A 21302-nucleotide genomic window follows, 5' to 3' on the forward strand; every position below is an offset into this window, starting at 1 on the left:
TCTGGCTCGGAAGCAAATAGGTAGCCAGTGCAAACGGGCCAGAACAGGTGTTATATGCGCTGACCGGCTGGTCCTCGTCAGCAGTCTGGCTGCTGCATTTTGCACTAGCTGAAGCTTCCGAACTGTCTTCAAGGGCAGCCCTACGTAGAGCGCATTACAGTAATCCAACCTAGAAGTTACCAGAGCATGAACAACTGAGGCGAGGTCATCCCTGTCCAGATAGGGGCGTAGCTGGGCTACCAACCAAAGGTGGTAGAATGCATTCCTTGCCACCGTGGCCACTTGCGCCTCCAGAGACAAGGAAGGATCGAAAAGAACCCCAAGACTACGAACCTGTTCCTTCAAGGGGAGTGTAACCCCATCTAGAACAGGGTAAGCATCCACCATCTGGGCAGGGAAGGCATTCACCAACAGTGTCTCAGTCTTGTCTGGATTGAGTCTCAGTTTATTAGCTCTCATCCAGTCCATTATCGCGGTCAGGCAGTGATTCAGCACATCCACAGACTCACCTGTAGAAGATGAAAAGGAGAAATAGAGCTGCGTGTCATCAGCGTACTGGTGGCAACGCACTCCAAAACTCCTGATGATGGCACCCAGAGGCTGCATGTAGATGTTAAAAAGCATGGGGGACAAAACCGACCCCTGAGGGACTCCACAATGGAGAGTCCAAGGAGTCGAGCAATGTTCCCCAAGTACTACCTTCTGGTGACGATCCGCCAAGTAGGAGCGGAACCACTGACAAGCAGTGCCTCCAACTCCCAACTCCGCGAGTCTCCCCAGAAGGATACCATGGTCGATGGTATCAAACGCCGCTGAGAGTTCAAGGAGAATCAACAGAGTCACACTCCCTCTGTCCCTCTCCCGACAAAGGTCATCATACAGGGCGACCAAGGCTGTTTCAGTGCCAAAACCAGGCCTAAAACCGGATTGAAACGGATCCAGATAATCGGTCTCATTCAAGAGCACCTGGAGCTGACCGGCAACCACCCGCTCCAGAACCTTGCCCAAAAAGGGGACATTTGCCACCGGTCTATAGTTGTTCAGGTCATCTGGGTCTAAGGAAGGTTTCTTTAAGAGAGGTCTTACTACTGCCTCCTTGAGGCTACTAGGGACTACTCCCTCACTCAAGGAGGCATTTATCACTTCCTTGGCCCAGCCGGTGGTAGTAGTCCTGCTAGCCTTCACTAGCCAAGATGGACAAGGATCTAGAGCAGACGTGGTCGCCCGCACCAATCCAAGTACCTTGTCCACTTCCTCAAGCTGCACTAACTGAAACTCATCCAATAATGAAAGACAAGACCGTGTTCTGGACACTTCAATGGATTCGTCTGTCATAACATCGGAGTCTAGGTCCCTACGGATGCATGCGATTTTATTTTGGAAGTGCCCTGCGATGTCGTTACAGCGAGCTTCAGATGTTTCAATAGTATCTCGAGGACCAGAATGTAAGAGTCCTCGTACAACCCTAAAAAGTTCTGCAGGGCGGCAGAGAGATGTCCTGATAGAGGCAGCGAAGTGAAACTTCTTCGCCGCCCTTACCGCTTTTATATACGACTTAGTAGAGGCACTTACCAAAGCATAACTGCATCCGTCTGGAGTTCGTCTCCATCTGCACTCCAGCCTCCTTCTCTCTTGCTTCATCACTCTCAGCTCTGGGGTGTACCACGGAGCTGTATGAGCTCTGCATCGAAGAGGGCGCGCGGGAGCAATCGTGTCAATAGCCCGGGCCATCTCCGTATTCCACAGTTCGACCAAGGCCTCGACAGGAGCGCCAGTACTATCAGCTGGAAAAACTCTCAGAGCCGTCTGAAAACCAATAGGATCCATAAGCCTCCGAGAGCGGACCAACTTAATAGGTCCCCCACCCTTGCAGAGGGAAAGAGTCGTCGTAAGTCTAAAACTCAGCAGGCGGTGATCTGTCCATGACAATGGAGTAGATGAAAAACACCCCACCTCCAGATCACCATTTCCATGACCAGTGGCGAAGATCAAATCAAGAGTGTGACCCGATACATGTGTTGGGCCAGTAACAAATTGAGACAGCCCCATGGTTGTCATGGAGGCCATGAAGTCCTGAGCTGCGCCAGATAAAACAGTCTCGGCATGAATGTTGATGTCCCCCAACACCACAAGTTTGGGGGACCTCAGCAATACCTCCGAGACTATCTCTGTCAGCTCAGCTAGGGAAGCTGTTGGGCAGCAAGGTGGGCGGTACACCAACAGGATTCCCAGTCTGTCTCCTTGACCCAGTGGCCAAAAATCATCTCTATTGGTTAGAATCAAGTCCAGGATAGCTGATCCTCTGGTTGCTTCCTCCACTTTCTGTAGGAGAAAGTTATCTCCAGCACAAGTCAGAAATTTCTTGGAGTCCGTGTTTGGCAGAATTTGTCTCCCAACAGATATCAGGATAATTGAAGTCCCCCATTACTACTACATCATGCCTCCTTGAAACATTGGCAATTTGCTTTTCAAAAGTTACATTCTCATCTTCTCCTTGATTGGGTGGTCGGTAATAGACTCCAAGCACCACATTACTTTTATTACTTGCCCCACTAATTTTAATCCAGATACTCTCGGTGGAGCTACCAAGCTCATCTTCCTGTATTTCTGTGCAGGGATATATATTTTAACATTTAGCGTGACCCACCTCCCTTTTTATTCCTTCTGTTCTTTTTGAACAAGTTATATCCTTCAATTGCTGTATTCCAGTCATGGGAGTCATCCCACCAAGTTTCAGTTATACCTATCAGGTCGTAATTGCCCTCCTGTATTAAGAGTTCAAGTTTGTCCTGCTTGTTTCCTATGCTCTGCGCATTAGTATACAGACATCGCAGACCGTGTGATTTATGGCTTGGCTTCCTTACTACATTTTTCTGAGGACTGTTACTGGGCCCTATTACAGCTGATCTCTCTGTTCCTATTACTGTGCACAAGCCTTCATCAGTCGTTACCACCAAGTTTACGTCTCCCTCCCCCTTAGGATTCAGTTTAAAGCCCTCCTGATGAACTTCTCCATGCTGTGGCCAAACACATTCTTCCCAGTCATTTTGAGATGCAACCCATCACTTGCCAGCAATCCATCTTCCAGGAAGCATAGCCCGTAGTCCCAGAATCCAAATCTCTCACATCGGCACCACCTTCGTAGCCATTCATTCGTTGGATTTAAGATCCAATAACCATAAAACAAGTATAAAACAGTTACAAAACAACTTAAAGTGGCATGATTCTGTATTTTGGGTTGGCTAAGTGAAGTTACTTATCACTGAACTGCAGTCCTGTGCTCACTGCCCTCTTTGAGTAAGCTTCACTGAATACACTGGGACTTGCTTCTGAGTAAACATAGGATTGAACTATAAATATCTTTACAGGTTGTGTAAATAATAAACATCTTTTATATTCATGCCCATATACATATTTCTTCATACTATGTCTCAATATGTGTCTGATTTCACACAATGGTTGTATGTTATTTACTTTACATTGTAAGTGTGCCCAACTTCCCTGGGGTGGTCATGGTCACGCTCTGTTGTTTTCACCCTGAGGAGAAGATGGTGAGTAGCCCATGGTCACCCAGTACACTTTGTAGCTTATTTCTATTTTAAAATTTAATTAAAATGATTTATATGCAGGCAAAGTTTATAAAGTAATGCAGATCCACATAATACATTTAAAGCATGTCCAACTTGCATTTAAAGCACATGACTTCCCCCAAAGAAACCTAGGAAGTGTAGTTTCCCACTCACAGTTATAGTGCCCACCCTTAACAAGCTACAGTTCCCATGATTCTGTGGTGGGATTCATGTGCTTAAAATGTATGCTGAATGTGCTTTAAATGTATGGTGTGGATCTGCCCTAGTATGCTGTGCATTCATTAGTGAATTGAAAAGAACAATTTTAAAATACACTTTTTTAAACAGGGGAAGGGTACATGCTTTGCATACAAAGATCCAAACCTCAATATCTGGAAAATACTATTGCCTGGAATCCTGGAGAGCCAATACTAGTCCATGTTATCAGTACTGAGCTAGATAGTACCAAACAGCCTGAGTTGGTATAAGGCAGATTCCTTTGTTCCTAAAAGAGGGCCACAGTGACTACAAAATTTATTTATGTATTTTACTTACAACATTTATATAACATTTTATTGTAAAGAGATGATTCCATAAAGGAAGCCACAGACCTGAACTTACAAGATCTGAGCAGGGTGGTTCATGACAGATACTGTTGGAGGTCGCTGATTCATAGGGTCGCCATAAGTCGTAGTCAGCTTGAAGGCACATAACAACAACAATTGTAAAAATCATCAAAGCAGTTTGCAGAAGGAATTAAAACAATAAAATTATTGGCAAAACAGTTAAAAACAGGTATTTAAAAATATTAAAAACAATAAAACCAACAATGAGTTAAAAAGATAAAAAGTATAATAGCTTCTACATGCCTGGGTAGGCTTGCCTAAACGAGAATGTTTTTAGCAGGTGCTGAAAACAGTACAATGAAGGTGTCTGCCTAATGTCAATAGGCAAGGAGTTCCAAAGCGTAGGTGCTGTCACACTAAAGGATTGATTTCTTACAAGAACAGAACAAGTACTGTGTGGCACCTGTAACATGGAAAGCACACCTTGAACTTAGCCTGGTAGCAGTGCAGATTTCAGAGCAGAGATATGATGCGCTGACAGGGTCTCACTCATGTTAGCAATCGTGCTGCAGCATTCTGCACAAACTGCAGCCCTCAGGTCAGGTTGTGCTGGGATTTCTGTGACTTTGGCTGACTGGCAGCCAGGATTTTTTAGTTTGGGTTTTTGGTTAAGAATCCTGACTGGTTGTGGGATGCTGAGTTTTCTGCCTTACTCATAGGAATCTTGTTGTGGTTGGTATGGTATTGAATTTAGGAAAGCATCACTGTCTTTTCTTTTTCTTTTTCTATTTGCATTTCATTTACCTCTGACCTCACTCCCTTACATCCATAGAAGCAACAACAGTGGTTCCATGTGCTCAGCTCAGCCCCCTTAAACCCACTGATAATGCACCTTGTTGGTTGCATGACGGTTTGTTTCTTGCCCAGTAGCAGTAAAAGAGAATTCACATACTGGGATGTATGGCTTCAATTGCTGTTGTTCCCAAGCTACTGCCTGTGAAGGTAGACCAAACCATGTATGTTTTCTCTCTGTCAGTTATTACTCACTGGAATTGTGTTAGCTGTCAAAGTGAGTTTATAGCAGCCCACAGAGTAGGCAGGAAAGAGTAGAGAATCTTCTTAACTCTTATTTGTTTCTCAAACCACTCTCTGCAGTCAAGGGTCAAGTCTGTAAAGAGGTTTGGAGAAACAACGTTAAAAGGCAGGGGCAGGGCATTCCAGGAAGGGGGGTTACCAACCCTGCTTTGATATGGATATCTTGCAGAGGATCAATAATCAAGCCTTACCTACAGCACAGTCCTAACCATAACTACTCAGAAGTAAGTCCTGTTGAGTTCTATGGGGCTTAGACCCTTAGTAAGTGTATTTAGAATTGCAACCTTAAGGCGCATCCCTCTTTATACCTGAGAGCTCCCATCTAAAATCTCCACAATGCTATGCTCCTTTCTTCCTCCAGTGGCTTTCTAGTGACTGGCCTGGCCTGAGGGCACTTAAACTCTTCTTGCTAGATTAAATGTTCCCTACCCAGGCTCCCTAAGCAGGTGAGAAGGAATGATTCCGTAACTTCAGCTGGACCTGGGAACAATTTTTTTTTGTCTGAGTGGTTGATGCTTAATGTATCATGCTTAATGACACCACTAGGGCCTGCTCCCATGACATCACTAGGGCCCACCCCATTACATCACTAGGGCCCATCCCTGAAATCTCAGGGTCTGGGATGCTTCCTACCTGGCAACCCTATTAAGGGTGACAAAGTGGAAGGTAGATAGATCTGACCCAGAAGACATAAGCAGACCAGCTCCAGATTTGCAGCCCTCCATCAGTGCCCCCAGCACCAATGGGGCCTTCTGCCACTTGGGCCATTCCAAAAGTAATGTTTCAGTCTTCTACCTTGTACCTTTGCTTATGGGCTTACCCAATGGCAGTGGCAGCACTGGATTGGGCCAGAAGCCAAGTGTCCACTCATCTCCACCTACTTTCAGTACTGTCACCACTGGATGAGCCTGTAAGTTAACACATGAGGGGGAGGACCTTCAGCAGTGCTGCCACCAGGAGGCAACAGGTGCTGAGGGACAGTGAAGACACCAAGTTCAGTGGGCCCTGCAGGAGCAAATGAGCCCTAGCAAATGCCCCACTATGCTGGATGCTGGTGCCAGGCCTGGGCAGAAGTCCCATTTATTTAAATTGGGGAACTGGAGGAGAATTTCCCTGGGATTGTGCTTCATGTTAATTAATGGAAACAGGGTGCCATATGAATAGGAACATTGGAAGCTGCCTTACACTGAATCAGACCATTGGTCCATCTAGCTCAGCATTGTCTACACTGACAGGCAGCGGCTCTTCAGGGTTTCAGATAGGAGTCTCTCCCAGCTCTACCTGGAGATGCCAGGGTTTGCACTTGGGACCTTCTGCATGCAGGGCAGATTCTTCCACTGAGCTACAGCTCTTTCCCCTAGGTACCAAAATTCATGGGCCAGTCTGGCAAAGATGGCATTGTTAAAAAAAGTGTTTCCTGGTTGATCATAGAGCTTATGATTGGACATTAATGAGGGCAACTTCTTACTTAAGGTATATTTAGCCAAAACTGTTCAGGACATGTTGAATTGTGCCTAAAACAATACAGGGAATCAGTGGCTATTGTGGTACAAGGTTGTCACTAACAGCTCTGCACAACAGGCAGAAATTCAACTGGCATAGCACATACACACCCTTCCCTTAATCTCATAGTCTCTATGCTGCAGAAAGCCCACATCATGCTGTCTGAACATTTTAACAGTGCAATCCTATGCATGTCTACTCAGAAATAAGACCTATAATTACATTTTCTCCTATGCAGGTATATATAGAAGCACCAGATCATTAATATTCAGAAAATAGTCAGAAACATGTCCTGGATAGCTTTGTCTAAATATACCTTAAGTAACAGGTTGCCATCTCTTTTATGCCCCATTAGAAGCTGTGCAATGAAATGCTTTTGTAGCAGTGCCATCTTTGCCAGTTCCCAAAGAAGACAGACATCATCATCATCATCATCATCATCATAAATTTTATTTTTGAGTCGCCTATCTGGCCGAATTAACGGCCACTCTAGGCGACGTACATTAATACCATAAATACAATATACAATCAGTAAAACCATCATTCATCAAACACCACTCTACCAATTAATAACAACATTAATAACTAACCCGCCCCAGAGATCCCATAGGCCTGCCTGAATAGCCAGGTTTTCAAGGCCCGGCGGAAACCTATTAGGGAGGGGGCATGGCGAAGATCGAAAGGAAGGGAATTCCAGAGGGTGGGGGCCACAATCGAAAATGCCCTCTCTCTGGTCCGCACCAGTCTCGCTGTTTTAACTGGTGGAACCGAGAGAAGGTCTTGTGTGGCTGATCTCGTCAGGCGGCATAATTGGTGATGCTGGAGGCGCTCCTTCAGATAAACTGGGCCAAAACCGTATAGGGCTTTAAAGGTCAGCACCAACACCTTGAATTGGGCCCGGTAAATAACTGGTAGCCAGTGTAGATCTACTAACATTATGCTAGCAAACTAGGGAACTGATTCCAGATTAGCTGCAGCTGGACACACCAGCAGTGATCTACACAGGAGGGCCATTTTAGACAAGAAGACACTCAATTAGCAATTGTGTGAATGACTTTTTAAAAGTAATTGCAAACATGCCCACCCCACCTCCATCCAGATTGTGACCCTGGCATAGGCTTTAATCTGGTGCCCGTGCTTCAGCCCTGATCCAGAGTAAATGAGAGCAAATGGGAATTCCCCCCCCCCCAATGCAAATAGCAGGCACATGTGTGACTGTAGGTACTCGATAAATGACATAGTTATCCTTAGAGGACATGGAGGGCCCTGGCTATTCCAATGATATGATGAACAAAGAATTCAGGAATTTATGTCTGCCTGTTTTGAAACAGAAGAACACAGTCCTCCTCCATTCTAAGACACCTCCTGTGGGGAGGGCTGAAGAAAAAAGTTTTGCGAATTTGAAAGTGACTGGTGTGGACAACATGGCTTGTGTTTACACCAGTGTGCAGCCTGTGAGAAACAGGCACCAGATGGCGCTCAGCAACAGGCAATCTTGTTTTCAGACATAACCAAATTTGCATCATTTGCATCAACCAGAATCCTGTTGCATTGGGCTGAACTTCCAAAGGTAACTTAACCAGAGCTTGATGGTATAGAAGTCTGATCAGATTCAAGCTTAACATATTTATCTGCAAAAACTGTTTAGCAGTAGAACTTCTGCTTGATATGTCCAAGAGTCCAAATAGCCAGTTTCCTGGCATCTCCAGTTAAAACTATTGTAGGTAGTAGGCTCAGATCCTGTCCAAACATCCTGCCATCTAACTTAAGCAGTCTATGACCTTTAACCTCCTTTTTTCCTCCTTGGTGCAGATGGTAGTTGCAAATATAACCACTGAAGTAGGTATAATGCACATAGTACAGTGTTCTTCTAACTTCACTTATCACTGTGAAACCACTATGCAGTGTACCTATGTGGGGGCAGGAGGAAGTAGGTGTGGAGATCACACGGTTTACATGCCTGTAAGTGGGCAGTCCCTATTTTGCATTGAGTGTGGACCTGCCCTTGGTTTGCCAATCTCAGTGTTCTGGTAGGGTTATGTCTAAGGTTATGTTTATGCTGCAATCCAACACACTTCTACCTCAGGTTTCGACTAAGCCCCATTGAACACAGTGGGAGTTACATCTGAATAAACATGCATAGGATTAGGTTGTAAGATGGGTTTTGCTATGGAATTACTACTACTGCTGCTGCTGATACGACTACTACTAGGCAATTATTGCTCCAAGCTTACATAACAAAGGAGACCAAGCCAAGGCCTAACAAAAGAAATTGGTCTGACCATTTTAGCAATCCTCCTATACCGGAGATCCCAGTCTTACAACTATAGAATCACAGAGGAATCCCAAGAGGACATCCAGCCCAAGACCAAGCCCCAAACAGTTAATTAAAATATTTCTATCCTTCCCTATATCACTTGTTCTCAGTGTGGGATATATCTTCATAAAACAACAATACCTGTAATAAAACATAATAACATAAATCTATAACAGTAAAACAAGATCTGAACAGGGTGGTTCATGGCAGATGCTATTGGAGGTCACTGATTCATAGGGTCGCCGTAAGTCAAAATCGACTTGAAGGCACATAACAACAACAAAACAAACCAATATGCAAATTATAATCCAACAGTACCATCAATCCATCCCAAATTCCTGCATAAACAGCTAGGTTTTAACCTGACACCAGAAAGAAACCACCATTGGCACCTGCTGGGCCTCCAAGGAGAGGGTATTCCATAACTGGGACACTACAGCAGAAAAGGCATTCCCCCACATCCCTACATAGTGTATAGCTCCCAAAGGGATATATTGAGGAGAAGCGCCCCAGCACATCCTAATGCTCAGGTAGGGAAAAGGCGCTCCCTTAAGTCCGACACTGTTTATTGCCTTGTAAGTCAAAACTAGTACCTTGAATTCAGACCAGAAGTATGCAAGCAGCCAGTGCAGTTCTTTGAGGACTGGTGTTTTATGGTTCCTATAAGATGTTCCACGAAGCCAGGGGTAGGCAATATGGTGCCCCTCCAGATGTTTTTGGAGTAGAACTCCTATCATCATTAGCTGAAGGCGTGCTGGCTGGGGCGAATGGGAACTGTAATGCAGCAACAGCTGGAGGGCACCATGTTGGCTATCCCTGCACTAAGCAGCATCTTTATTATTGCTGTTGCTTTAAATAAATTAGTTAAGGCAGTCTTTCCCAACCAGTGTGCCTCCAGATATTGTTGGACCACAACTCCCATCAGCCTCAGCTAGCATTGCCAACGGTCAGGAAGATGGGAGTTGTAGTCCAACAACATCTAGAGGCACACTGGTTGGGAAAGGCTGAGTTAAGGGGTGAAATGAAGTGTCACAATATGCTGAAACTTGCCTATATTTGAATCCTGAACCCCGGCAGCTCTTCATAGTTTTAATTTCGGCAAGGATCAAATATGATCTATCCACTGCCAATACTCTCTAATACTCAGTGCCATGGCATGTCAGCTATCAATACTGTCAGTGCTAAAGACATTGCAACCAAATTCAAGTTACAGAATCAGGGAGAGGAGGGGAACCTCTAGGCAGGTATACTGAAGACCTTCAATGATCGTGCAAAGGAATAAAAAAATATGAGGAGGGAGTATATTACTAAAATTTGAGCATCACGTTAGTAAATAATTTTATATGGAGTGGAGGGGGGAAATGAAGTTCACAGACTGATATTTTCCATATCAGGCAAATATGAGGCCATGGGAGCGCTTGTAACAGAGAATTAGTGCATAGAAACACAGGAAGCTGCCTTATATTGAGTCAGACCATTGATCCATCCAGCTCAGTGTTGTTCACACTGACTGGCAGCGGCTCTCCAGCGTTTCAGGCAGGGTTCTCTCCCAGTCCTATCTGGAGTTGCTGGGGATTGAACTTGGGACCTTCTGCATGCAAGGTAGATGCTCTTCCACTAATCTATGACCCTTATATATGGCCTTATTGTAGATGGCACAGGGGTGCCATTCCTTTTCCCAACTATTCTCCCCTGCAAATGCCATAAGGCTGCTTTTGATCCATTTTTCTCCCAGAATCTGTGGGTTTGGGAAGAGCTGAGGACCCCTTCTTCCTCCTGATTCCCTTCAACAATTCCCCCCCTCCACCACTGCATTCAAGATACCTTGGCAAGCACACATTTGGAAATATGCATTTGCAAAGATAATGGGGTTGTATCCAATGCTTATATTCTGTATAATGGAACTTCCCCCCCTCCTTGCCTCTGCAGCCCTCTGTGCACCCTCAAAACTGATTCCAGAGGGTTGGGGGACCCTCCTCCGGAGCAGAGTTTGGGGCACTCGGGGAGAGGAGAGGAAATGGGAAATCCTGTTGTGTGCGCAGAACTCAACTTGCACAGTGTTGGATAGAGCGCAATGTATAGTTACAAACGCAGTGGATTTTGTGCAGAGGAGGCAATCTCCCCTTGCTGACTGTGGTCAAAACACACACACACATGCATGTGGCTTGAAAAGTGAAAGCATCATTGTGTGCATAATCCCCCTCTACCAGATTCAATGTGCTGTTAAATGCCTACATGGCTTGGGATCAAAATAACTGGGTGGATGCCTCCTCCTGTACCAGCCTGCCTATATGCTCTGAAGTGCTCAGAGCACCATCAATGGTGAAGTGTGATATGTGGAGAGGGCCTTGGCTGCAGGGCATGCCCGACTTTGGCACACCCTTCTTAAGGACGTTCAACTAAACATTACAATCTTTCTTGCGCCAGGTCAAAACAGGTTGGGCATTTTAAGGCCTCTCTCTGGTTTGTAGTTTTATTTCTCATCTCTTAGTTTTATTGTTGTGTGAAGGATGTATTGTACTGTACTGTACTGTATTATCCTATATTGTTTTGTGTTGTATTACTGTACACCACCCTGGAATCCGTCAGGATGATGGATGGTTTATACACTTCAAAAATAAGAATAAAATAAATACAGACCGTATCTCCCTGTATGAGCCTGCCCGGGTCCTGAGATCCTCAGGAGAGGCCCTTCTCTCAATACCCACATCTTCTCAAGTACGACTAGTGGGGACGCGTGAGAGGGTCTTCTTGGTGGCTGCCCCTAGGCTTTGGAATTCCCTTCCTAGGGAGGTAAGAATGACCCCCTCCTTGCAGTCCTTCCGCCGACAAGCAAAGACCTTCTTATTCCAACAAGCCTTTGGAATTGAAGGCTGTTAAGGATAGGGTGTGAAGGGTGCTGCATTGCTAATGTTTATTATATTATTTTCAGTGGTTTTAATATTGGAAATAGTTTAATCTTATTTTAATGTAGACTTTGTATGTTTTTAATTATATGTATTTTTATCTGGAAGCCGCCATGAGTTCCAGTTTTGGAAAAATGGCGGGGTATAAATAAAGACAACAACAACAACAACAACAACAACAACAACATTAATATTAATAATAATAATAATAATAATAATAATAACAACAACAACAACAACAACAACACAACTTTATAATTAGACCCACTGGTTATATTATTTGGGTAAGTAAAAGACTGACAGTTTTAATGGACAGAGAAATGATAAAGCATATTCTGGTGGCTGCTCATATGACAATTTGTTATACCTGTGGGGGGGAAAGAACCCCAACTTTCAAGGACTGGATGTTAAGGATCTGGGACATAGTCTAGTTTGTGAAATTAACCAATATGGTGGGGGGTAAGAAAAGGCAGACAACTACGTAATATTTTTATTGAAAAACTGCAAGAAAATGTAGAATCATAAAGAAAATAATGGGGGGAAAGCAAAACAAAAAAATTGTTATAGGTTGATTTATATAATCATAGACTAGTAGAGTTGGAAAGGGTCTATTAGGCGATCAAGTCCAACCCCCTGCTGAATGCAGGAATCCAGCTTAAAGCATACCCAACAGGTGTCTGTCCAGCTGCCTCCTGAATGCCTCCCGTGTTGAACAGCCCACCACCTCTCTAGGTAATTGCCTTTTTTGCAGCCACATTGCATTATTGGCTTATATTCAGCTTATGATCAACAACAAGTCTAAGATCCAGTTCCAAGATTTAATATTGAACAAGTACATATTTATTATTTATTAAATTTACTGTTGTGTTATGACAACCCTATAAAATCAGAGATTAAAAAAATACAAATTTATCTCCTGTAATTTTGTTTGCAGGTGGCACACTTTCAGGCCCTGTTGAGATTAAATTGGCTGACTTGCTCCAGGCCATCTCCTCCTTTCTCAGCAAGTATCCAGCCTTGAATGGACATGCCACCCAGCCAGCCACTGTCTCCCTCATTAGCTGTGTGAATGGTAAGTTTCCAAGTCCAGGTACCTTCAAGCCATCCAGTACAATATTTCCAAAGACAATTTAGAGGACAGAGTAATGGTATGCAGAATATAAGAATACCTTGAATCACTTATACAGAGAAAGGAAATTTAAGCAAGCACAGCTTGCTATGGTCCAATAATGAGAGGTGGTATCTGCTACAATTCACTCTTCCACAGTCATTTATTTCATGTGTTGTTTTTATATGCATAGCTTTATAAACATGGCTTCCCACTCCCTTTTTAGCCCCTGTGAGGTTTGCAATCAATGTGCATTTAAAGGAAGACATTGCTTAATACTGATGCGGATTAAACACACAGATTATATATGCACATACATATATATATACACACACACACATATATATGAAAAACACAACTAGGAAATAGTTACACATAGGTATTTCAAGCTGTAAACTATCAGATGATGAGTAGCCAAAGACAGGTTAGATTCAAAATGTGTCATAGTGAGCTAAGCATTCATTAAAGTATATAAAACTGAAACACTAAAACAGCATAAGAGAACTGGACAAATGGGGGTCACAAAACCAAAAGGGAGGGAGAGCACCAACATCTCCCTAGGTAATGCAACACCAGGTTGCAAGCAGGGATGAAACCAGGAGACTAATTCTGAGGGCGTGTAGGGTTGCCCCAAGATGCATTGGGCTTTTAAACCCGACCAGGTCAAAAGCAGCCAATGGTGAATCCTGGATAGCAAGTTTCTTTATTGTGATACAACTCTAGAATTGCCCTTCACTGCAGAGGTATGGAGCTGGGATAAGGGATGGATAGATCAGTCTGTTTCCAGTCCTTATCAGTTTCATATATATTTATTCACAAGTCTGTTCTGTCGTATTTCCATGTTAATCTGCTTTTTTGTTAATCTGCATGAAAATTCATATTTAGATTTAAATACATGTAGAAGCATAGGGCTCATCTACACAAGGGTTTAGTGTGTGTCTTGTGTTACTCACATCTCCTTTTAATTTGCATGATTCACATGACATTACTGGCAAACAGAAGCTATCACACAGCTTCCCCCTAGTAAATCTGTACTAAGGCAATCCTCTGATAATCCGGAAAGGGAAGGAAAAAACATATTCACTCCGTATCTCTAGGGCTTGCAGACACTTTGTCCCAAAGCTTTTAGGTCAGTGTGTCAATCATTTCCCTCTCCATCCCCACTCCCTCCTCCTCCCTTCGTTCATTTCATGTCCTATGGGCTGAAGAGAAACCTCCGCTGCTCTCTCCTGTTCTGCAAGCCTTTTTTATGTTGCTGCAAAAGTTGCCTTATTTTTCTTTTCCCCCTAACTTGTGCATAAAAGCATAACACTGCTCAAACAAAGATTCATATTTCATCTGTTTTGTACCAGTGAAAATACAAATAATCGCACTTCCGGGTTGTTTTTAAAAAAATGAAATTTACTGGTAGAACAAACTGAGCATGTTTGGTTGCCAGGTAACCAGTGGGAGTGGAAATGTTAAATTAGAGGGTGTGGTCTTTAGGAAACTGTGTGATTGTTGCTTCCCCTCAAGTGTGACTAGAAAACACCGTGTTTGCAGCTGGCATTGAGCCCTTACTGTGGACGGTGCAAACAGAAAACAGAGGTAAAAACAGCGTGTTTAGCACGAAGTTATGCTCCCATGTGGATAAACCCATACTTAAAATGTGTATTCTAGAACATATTTTCTCACAAAATATACATTTCTAAAAGTATTTCATCTGAAAGTACACATTTCTATATGCATCTTGGTAAGTTTTTTAAGCTGAGAACTGCTTCGCAAAATTTGGAGTAGTGCAAAGTCCAAAGGATAATTGTGTTCTGATCCAATATTAGTCCAGGAGGTGTGGCTCAATCTAGTTCATATTGGAATTTGCAAAGAATGAATTCCATAAGCACCAAAAACCTGGCATTAGAGTTGGTAAAACCTGAGGCCAATTTCCTTCGCTCTAGCTTTAGTGAAGATGTTGACTTTGCTGGATTCAAAGCATTGAATCCATTGGATGCACTGGATTCAAAACATTTGCAAGTGCCAGAAGACTTGCTGACCTGTCTAAATGCAAATGAATGGAAGGGCTTTACATTTTCACCCTATGAATGTCACACAGGTACCAGATTCTCTGTATAGAGGTTATGATGGTAGCTAAGGACTGCTTGGGTTAAATTCATATGCAATCAGGTGTCAGGCTGACTCTTCCACAAGGGTTACTTGGGTTTCTGTAAACTTGTGGTGTGTTCTCCTTTTGGACAAAATCACATGTAGGGATGGAGGAGGAGGAGGAATTTTAAGCAGATTGCTGCACAGAATTTGGTGGTTCCAACCTGATCAAACTTTGCTTGCTTGAGACCACCTCTTGTACAGAGCTCCTGCTTATATTGGAGCCACTCATGCACTGTTAAGTGTCTTTTTTTAAAAGCCTAATTATATGCAAAATTAAGTTTTATATGTATAAAAGAGTCAAGTCTTGCTATACTATATTTCTGCAGCTTCATTTTAAAAGTATATTAATACATACACATTTTTATACAGTTGTTTGCACTGTTGTGTGTATCTGTTTATGTGGCGGTTACTTTAGGAAACCTGGAGTGTATGTGTGTATATTATTATGTGTATGATATAATGCATATAATATGTGAGAATTTTTCACATGCAGCAGCCAGGTTACAAGTTGGGGTTCCTTTTAGATCTCATATAACCCCTGTTTTAAAACAGCTGCATTGGTTGCCAGTTCATTTCTGGGCCCAATTCAAGGTGCTCACACTAGTGTTTAAACGACTAAAAGACTGCCTCCTTCCCTACAGACCTTCTCAGGTGTTGATATTAGCAGAGGGGGCCCTTTTGGTAGTTCTGCCACCCTCAGAAGTTTGGGGGAAGGGGTGGCCCTGGAGAGGGCATTCTCTGTGCCGGCCACTAAGTTGCAGAACTCCTTCCCCACTGAGATGCATCTGACAACTTCACTGTACAGTTTTAGGTGAATGCTCACCTTTGACACCTGAGACAAGTATTTATAGGAACCATCCTATTTGGGGATTTTAGGTTGTTTTAACATTGTTTTTAATGTCATATTTTAAACTTGTTGTATCCCGTCCTGGAACTTTTGGGTGAAGGGAAGGTAACGATTATGCTAATTTTTAGTGGAATCAGAGCAAGGGGAGACTTGCTTTTATTTGAGATTAATAAGTGAGATAGGAATTAGAAAAAAATCCATGTGAATAGTATTGATATTGAAATTTCCACCCCTAATCAAATGCTCCCTTGTTCACTTGAGGAGGATTACCACCAAAGATGTCAGCCAAGGCAACCCCACAGCTGTTCTTTGGTGTGTTTTTAAAGAGGAAATCGTTAAACCGTCTGTGGTGAATCGAGGCTTCCTGAGAACAAGGACAGGGACTTGAGAGTCATGCTACTGAGGCAAGGTTCTCTTCAGCTGTAACAATTAAGTGTTTGTTTGTTGTTTGTTCATTAGATGTATATCCCGCCCTTCCTCCCAGTAGGAGCCCAGGGTGGTGTTGGGATAGAACATAAGAACATAAGAACATAAGAAGAGCCTGCTGGATCAGGCCAGTGGCCCATCTAGTCCAGCATCCTGTTCTCACAGTGGCCAACCAGGTGCCTGGGGGAAGCCTGCAAGCAGGACCCGAGTGCAAGAACACTCTCCCCTCCTGAGGCTTCCGGCAACTGGTTTTCAGAAGCATGCTGCCTCTGACTAGGGTGGCAGAGCACAGCCATCATGGCTAGTAGCCATTGATAGCCCTGTCCTCCATGAATTTGTCTAATCTTCTTTTAAAGCCATCCAAGCTGGTGGCCATTACTACGTCTTGTGGGAGCAAATTCCATAGTTTAACTATGCGCTGAGTAAAGAAGTACTTCCTTTTATCTGTCCTGAATCTTCCAACATTCAGCTTCTTTGAATGTCCACGAGTTCTAGTATTATGAGAGAGGGAGAAGAACTTTTCTCTATCCACTTTCTCAATGCCATGCATAATTTTACACACTTCTATCATGTCTCCTCTGACCCGCCTTTTCTCTAAACTAAAAAGCCCCAAATGCTGCAACCTTTCCTCGTAAGGGAGTCGCTCCATCCCCTTGATCATTCCGATTGACCTCTTCTGAACCTTTTCCAACTCTATAATATCCTTTTTGAGATGAGGCGACCAGAACTGTACACAGTATTCCAAATGCGGCCGCACCATAGATTTATACAACGGCATTATGATATCGGCTGTTTTATTTTCAATACCTTTCCTAATTATTGCTAGCATGGAATTTGCCTTTTTCACAGCTGCCGCACACTGGGTCGACATTTTCATCGTGCTGTCCACTACAACCCCGAGGTCTCTCTCCTGGTCGGTCACCGCCAGTTCAGACCCCATGAGCGTATATGTGAAATTAAGATTTTTTGCTCCAATATGCATAATTTTACACTTGTTTATATTGAATTGCATTTGCCATTTTTCCGCCCATTCACTCAGTTTGGAGAGGTCTTTTTGGAGCTCTTTGCAATCCCTTTTTGTTTTAACAACTCTGAACAATTTAGTGTCGTCAGCAAACTTGGCCACTTCACTGCTCACTCCTAATTCTAGGTCATTAATGAACAAGTTGAAAAGTACAGGTCCCAATACCGATCCTTGAGGGACTCCACTTTCTACAGCCCTCCATTGGGAGAACTGTCCGTTTATTCCTACTCTCTGCTTTCTGCTTCTTAACCAATTCCTTATCCACAAGAGGACCTCTCCTCTTATTCCATGACTGCTAAGCTTCCTCAGAAGCCTTTGGTGAGGTACTTTGTCAAACGCTTTTTGAAAGTCTAAGTACACTATGTCCACTGGATCACCTCTATCTATATGCTTGTTGACACTCTCAAAGAATTCTAATAGGTTACTGAGACATGACTTTCCCTTGCAGAAGCCATGCTGGCTCTGCTTCAGCAAGGCTTGTTCTTCTATGTGCTTGGTTAATCTAGCTTTAATAATACTTTCTACCAGTTTTCCAGGGACAGAAGTTAAGCTAACTGGCCTGTAATTTCCGGGATCCCCTCTGGATCCCTTTTTGAAGATTGGTGTTACATTTGCCACTTTCCAGTCCTCAGGCATGGAGGAGGACCCGAGGGACAAGTTACTTATTTTAGTTAGCAGATCAGCAATTTCACCTTTGAGTTCTTTGAGAACTCTTGGGTGGATGCCATCCGGGCCCGGTGATTTGTCAGTTTTTATATTGTCCATTAAGCTTAGAACTTCCTCTATCGTTACCACTATTTGTCTTAGTTCCTCAGAATCCCTTCCTGCAAATGTTAGTTCAGGTTCAGGGATCTGCCCTATATCTTCCACTGTGAAGACAGATGCAAAGAATTCATTTAGCTTCTCTGCAATCTCCTTATCGTTCTTTAGGACACCTTTGACTCCCTTATCATCCAAGGGTCCAATTGTCTCCCTAGATGGTCTCCTGCTTTGAATGTATTTATAGAATTTTTTGTTGTTGGTTTTTATGTTCTTAGCAATGTGCTCCTCAAATTCTTTTTTAGCATCCCTTATTGTCTTCTTGCATTTCTTTTGCCAGAGTTTGTGTTCTTTTTTATTTTCTTCATTCGGACAAGACTTCCATTTTCTGAAGGAAGACTTTTTGCCTCTAAGAGCTTCCTTGACTTTGCTCGTTAACCATGCTGGCATCTTCTTGGCCCTGGCGGTACCTTTTCTGATCTGCGGTATGCACTCCAGTTGAGCTTCTAATATAGTGTTTTTAAACAACTTCCAAGCATTTTCGAGTGATGTGACCCTCTGGACTTTGTTTTTCAGCTTTCTTTTTACCAATCCCCTCATTTTTGTGAAGTTTCCTCTTTTGAAGTCAAATGTGACCGTGTTGGATTTTCTTGGCAATTGGCCAGTTACATGTTTGTTTAATTTAATAGCACTGTGGTCACTGCTCCCAATCGGTTCAACAACACTTACATCTCGCACCAGGTCCCGGTCCCCACTGAGGATTAAGTCCAGCGTTGCCGTCCTTCTGGTCGGTTCCATGACCAACTGATCTAGGGAATAGTCATTTAGAATATCTAGAAACTTTGCTTCTTTGTCATGACTGGAACACATATGCAGCCAGTCTATGTCCGGGTAGTTGAAGTCACCCATTACTACCACATTTCCTAGTTTGGATGCTTCCTCAATTTCATATCTCATCTCAAGGTCTCCCTGAGCATTTTGATCAGGGGGACGATAGATCGTTCCCAGTATTAAGTCCCTCCTGGGGCATGGTATCACCACCCACAACGATTCTGTGGAGGAGTCTGCCTCTTTTGGGGTTTCGAGCTTGCTGGATTCAATGCCTTCTTTCACGTATAGAGCGACTCCGCCACCAATACGTCCTTCCCTGTCCTTCCGATATAGTTTATATCCAGGGATAACCGTATCCCACTGGTTTTCTCCATTCCACCAGGTCTCGGTTATGCTCACTATATCAATGCTCTTCTCTAAGACCAAGCACTCCAGTTCTCCCATCTTGGTTCGGAGGCTCCTAGCATTAGCGTACAGGCACTTGTAAGCAGTGTCTCTCTTCAAGTGTCTTTGGCACTTGTGGTTAGGCCTGTGGTAATTTTGCTCTTCTGAATTTATATCCTGTGCCCCTGCTCTCACAATGCCTACTTCTAGGCCTACCCCTTTTAAAATTTCATCATTTCTTTGGTTTTTATCCCAGGGGGGAGGTTTATTCCGAACCGGACCTTTCTCAGCTCCTGTCGGGTTTCCCCCCTCAGTCAGTTTAAAAGCTGCTCTGCTACCTTTTTAATTTTAAGTGCCAGCAGTCTGGTTCCATTCTGGTTCAAGTGGAGCCCGTCCCTTTTGTACAGGCCCGGCTTGTCCCAAAATGTTCCCCAGTGCCTAACAAATCCGAACCCTTCCACCCGACACCATCGTCTCATCCACGCATTGAGACTGCGAAGCTGTGCCTGTCTGGCTGGTCCTGCGTGTGGAACCGGTAGCATTTCAGAGAAAGCCACCTTGGAGGTCCTGGCTTTCAGCATCCTACCTAGCAACCTAAATTTTGCTTCCAGGACCTCACGGCTGCATTTCCCCATGTCGTTGGTGCCAACGTGCACCACGACCACTGACTCCTTCCCAGCACTGTCTACCAAACTATCTAAACGACGGGCGATATCCGCAACCTTCGCACCAGGCAGGCAAAACACCTTGCGGTCTACACTCCCATCACACACCCCACTGTCTATGTTCCTAATGATCGAATCACCCACTACAAGGATCCCTCCACCCCCTGGAGATATATCCTCGGCACGAGAGGATAGCTGCTCATCCCCCAAGGAATGGGTCCCTTCTAAGGGATCGTTTCCCTCTTCCTCAGCTGGATGCTCTCCTTCCCCGAGACCATCGTTGTCCATGATAGCAGGAGAGCTATCATCGTTGGAGTGGGACACAGCTATAACGTCCCTGAAGGCCTCCTCCACACACCTCTCTGCCTCTCTCAGCTTTTCCAGGTCCGCCACCTTGGCCTCAAGGAAATGAAGTCGTTCCCAGAGAGCCAGGAGCTCATTGCACCGAGAGCACACCCACGACTTCTGTCCAACAGGCAGATAGTCGTACATGCTGCAGGCAGTGCAAAACACTGGAAAGCCCCCACACCCCTGCTGGCTTCTTACCTGCATAGTTTTGTTTAAGGTTTATTACGTCAATGGGTTGGAGACTGCGGTTTAGTTGAGGTCAGGGAACAGACGGGCAGAGTGGGGGGCCCTGGCCTCCTCGCCCTGCTGCCGAACTCGCTCTGCTGCTTAACTCGCCTTGACGCTTTGTCAGCTGGGGCTCCCTCTAGCTCGTGGAGCAGGCTCCCTCTTCTTTATACAAGACTGTGTACTCCAGCTCCTTTCCCACTCTAAATCCTCTCCAGCCCAATTCTCATATTGCTTTTGAAGTGTGGTTGCCACTGAAACATCAAATGGTATATGGGCCTGTCAACCAACTAGAATCCTCCCCACACTCCAAAACCTATTCTTGATATGCAGGTGAAACATCTACAGTGGCCAGTTGAAAAGCTGGTATTCTTAAATACTATCATGGGGTATGGAGGGAATTGATGGTTCTGCTGACACAGTGAACATTGCTTTGGCCTACCAGGGGTGCTGCTACACATATATGGCTTCCTATGCAATTTTGACCCCACGTGAATCAGCATCTCAAGCGCCACAAAAGAAATGGGAAATCTGGATCTCAGTGAGCATGGAATAAGCATTAAAGCAACTAGGGCTGGTGTCAGCAC

At 44.1% G+C, this 21302-nt stretch overlaps 1 protein-coding gene across 3 annotated transcripts in view; it reads left to right on the plus strand.

Moving 5' to 3' along the window:
- The window catches only part of GMIP (GEM interacting protein), a 118653-nt gene that overhangs the window by 6919 nt on the left and 90432 nt on the right, over positions 1-21302 (plus strand). For all 3 annotated transcript variants that reach the window (XM_061614468.1, XM_061614469.1, XM_061614471.1), the window contains exon 3: positions 12891-13028. In XM_061614468.1, the coding sequence (XP_061470452.1) occupies positions 12891-13028 (138 nt within the window). The remainder of the gene's footprint in view (positions 1-12890; positions 13029-21302) is intronic.

The sequence above is a fragment of the Rhineura floridana genome, chromosome 3, assembly GCF_030035675.1.
Source record: "Rhineura floridana isolate rRhiFlo1 chromosome 3, rRhiFlo1.hap2, whole genome shotgun sequence".
NCBI lineage: Eukaryota > Metazoa > Chordata > Lepidosauria > Squamata > Rhineuridae > Rhineura > Rhineura floridana.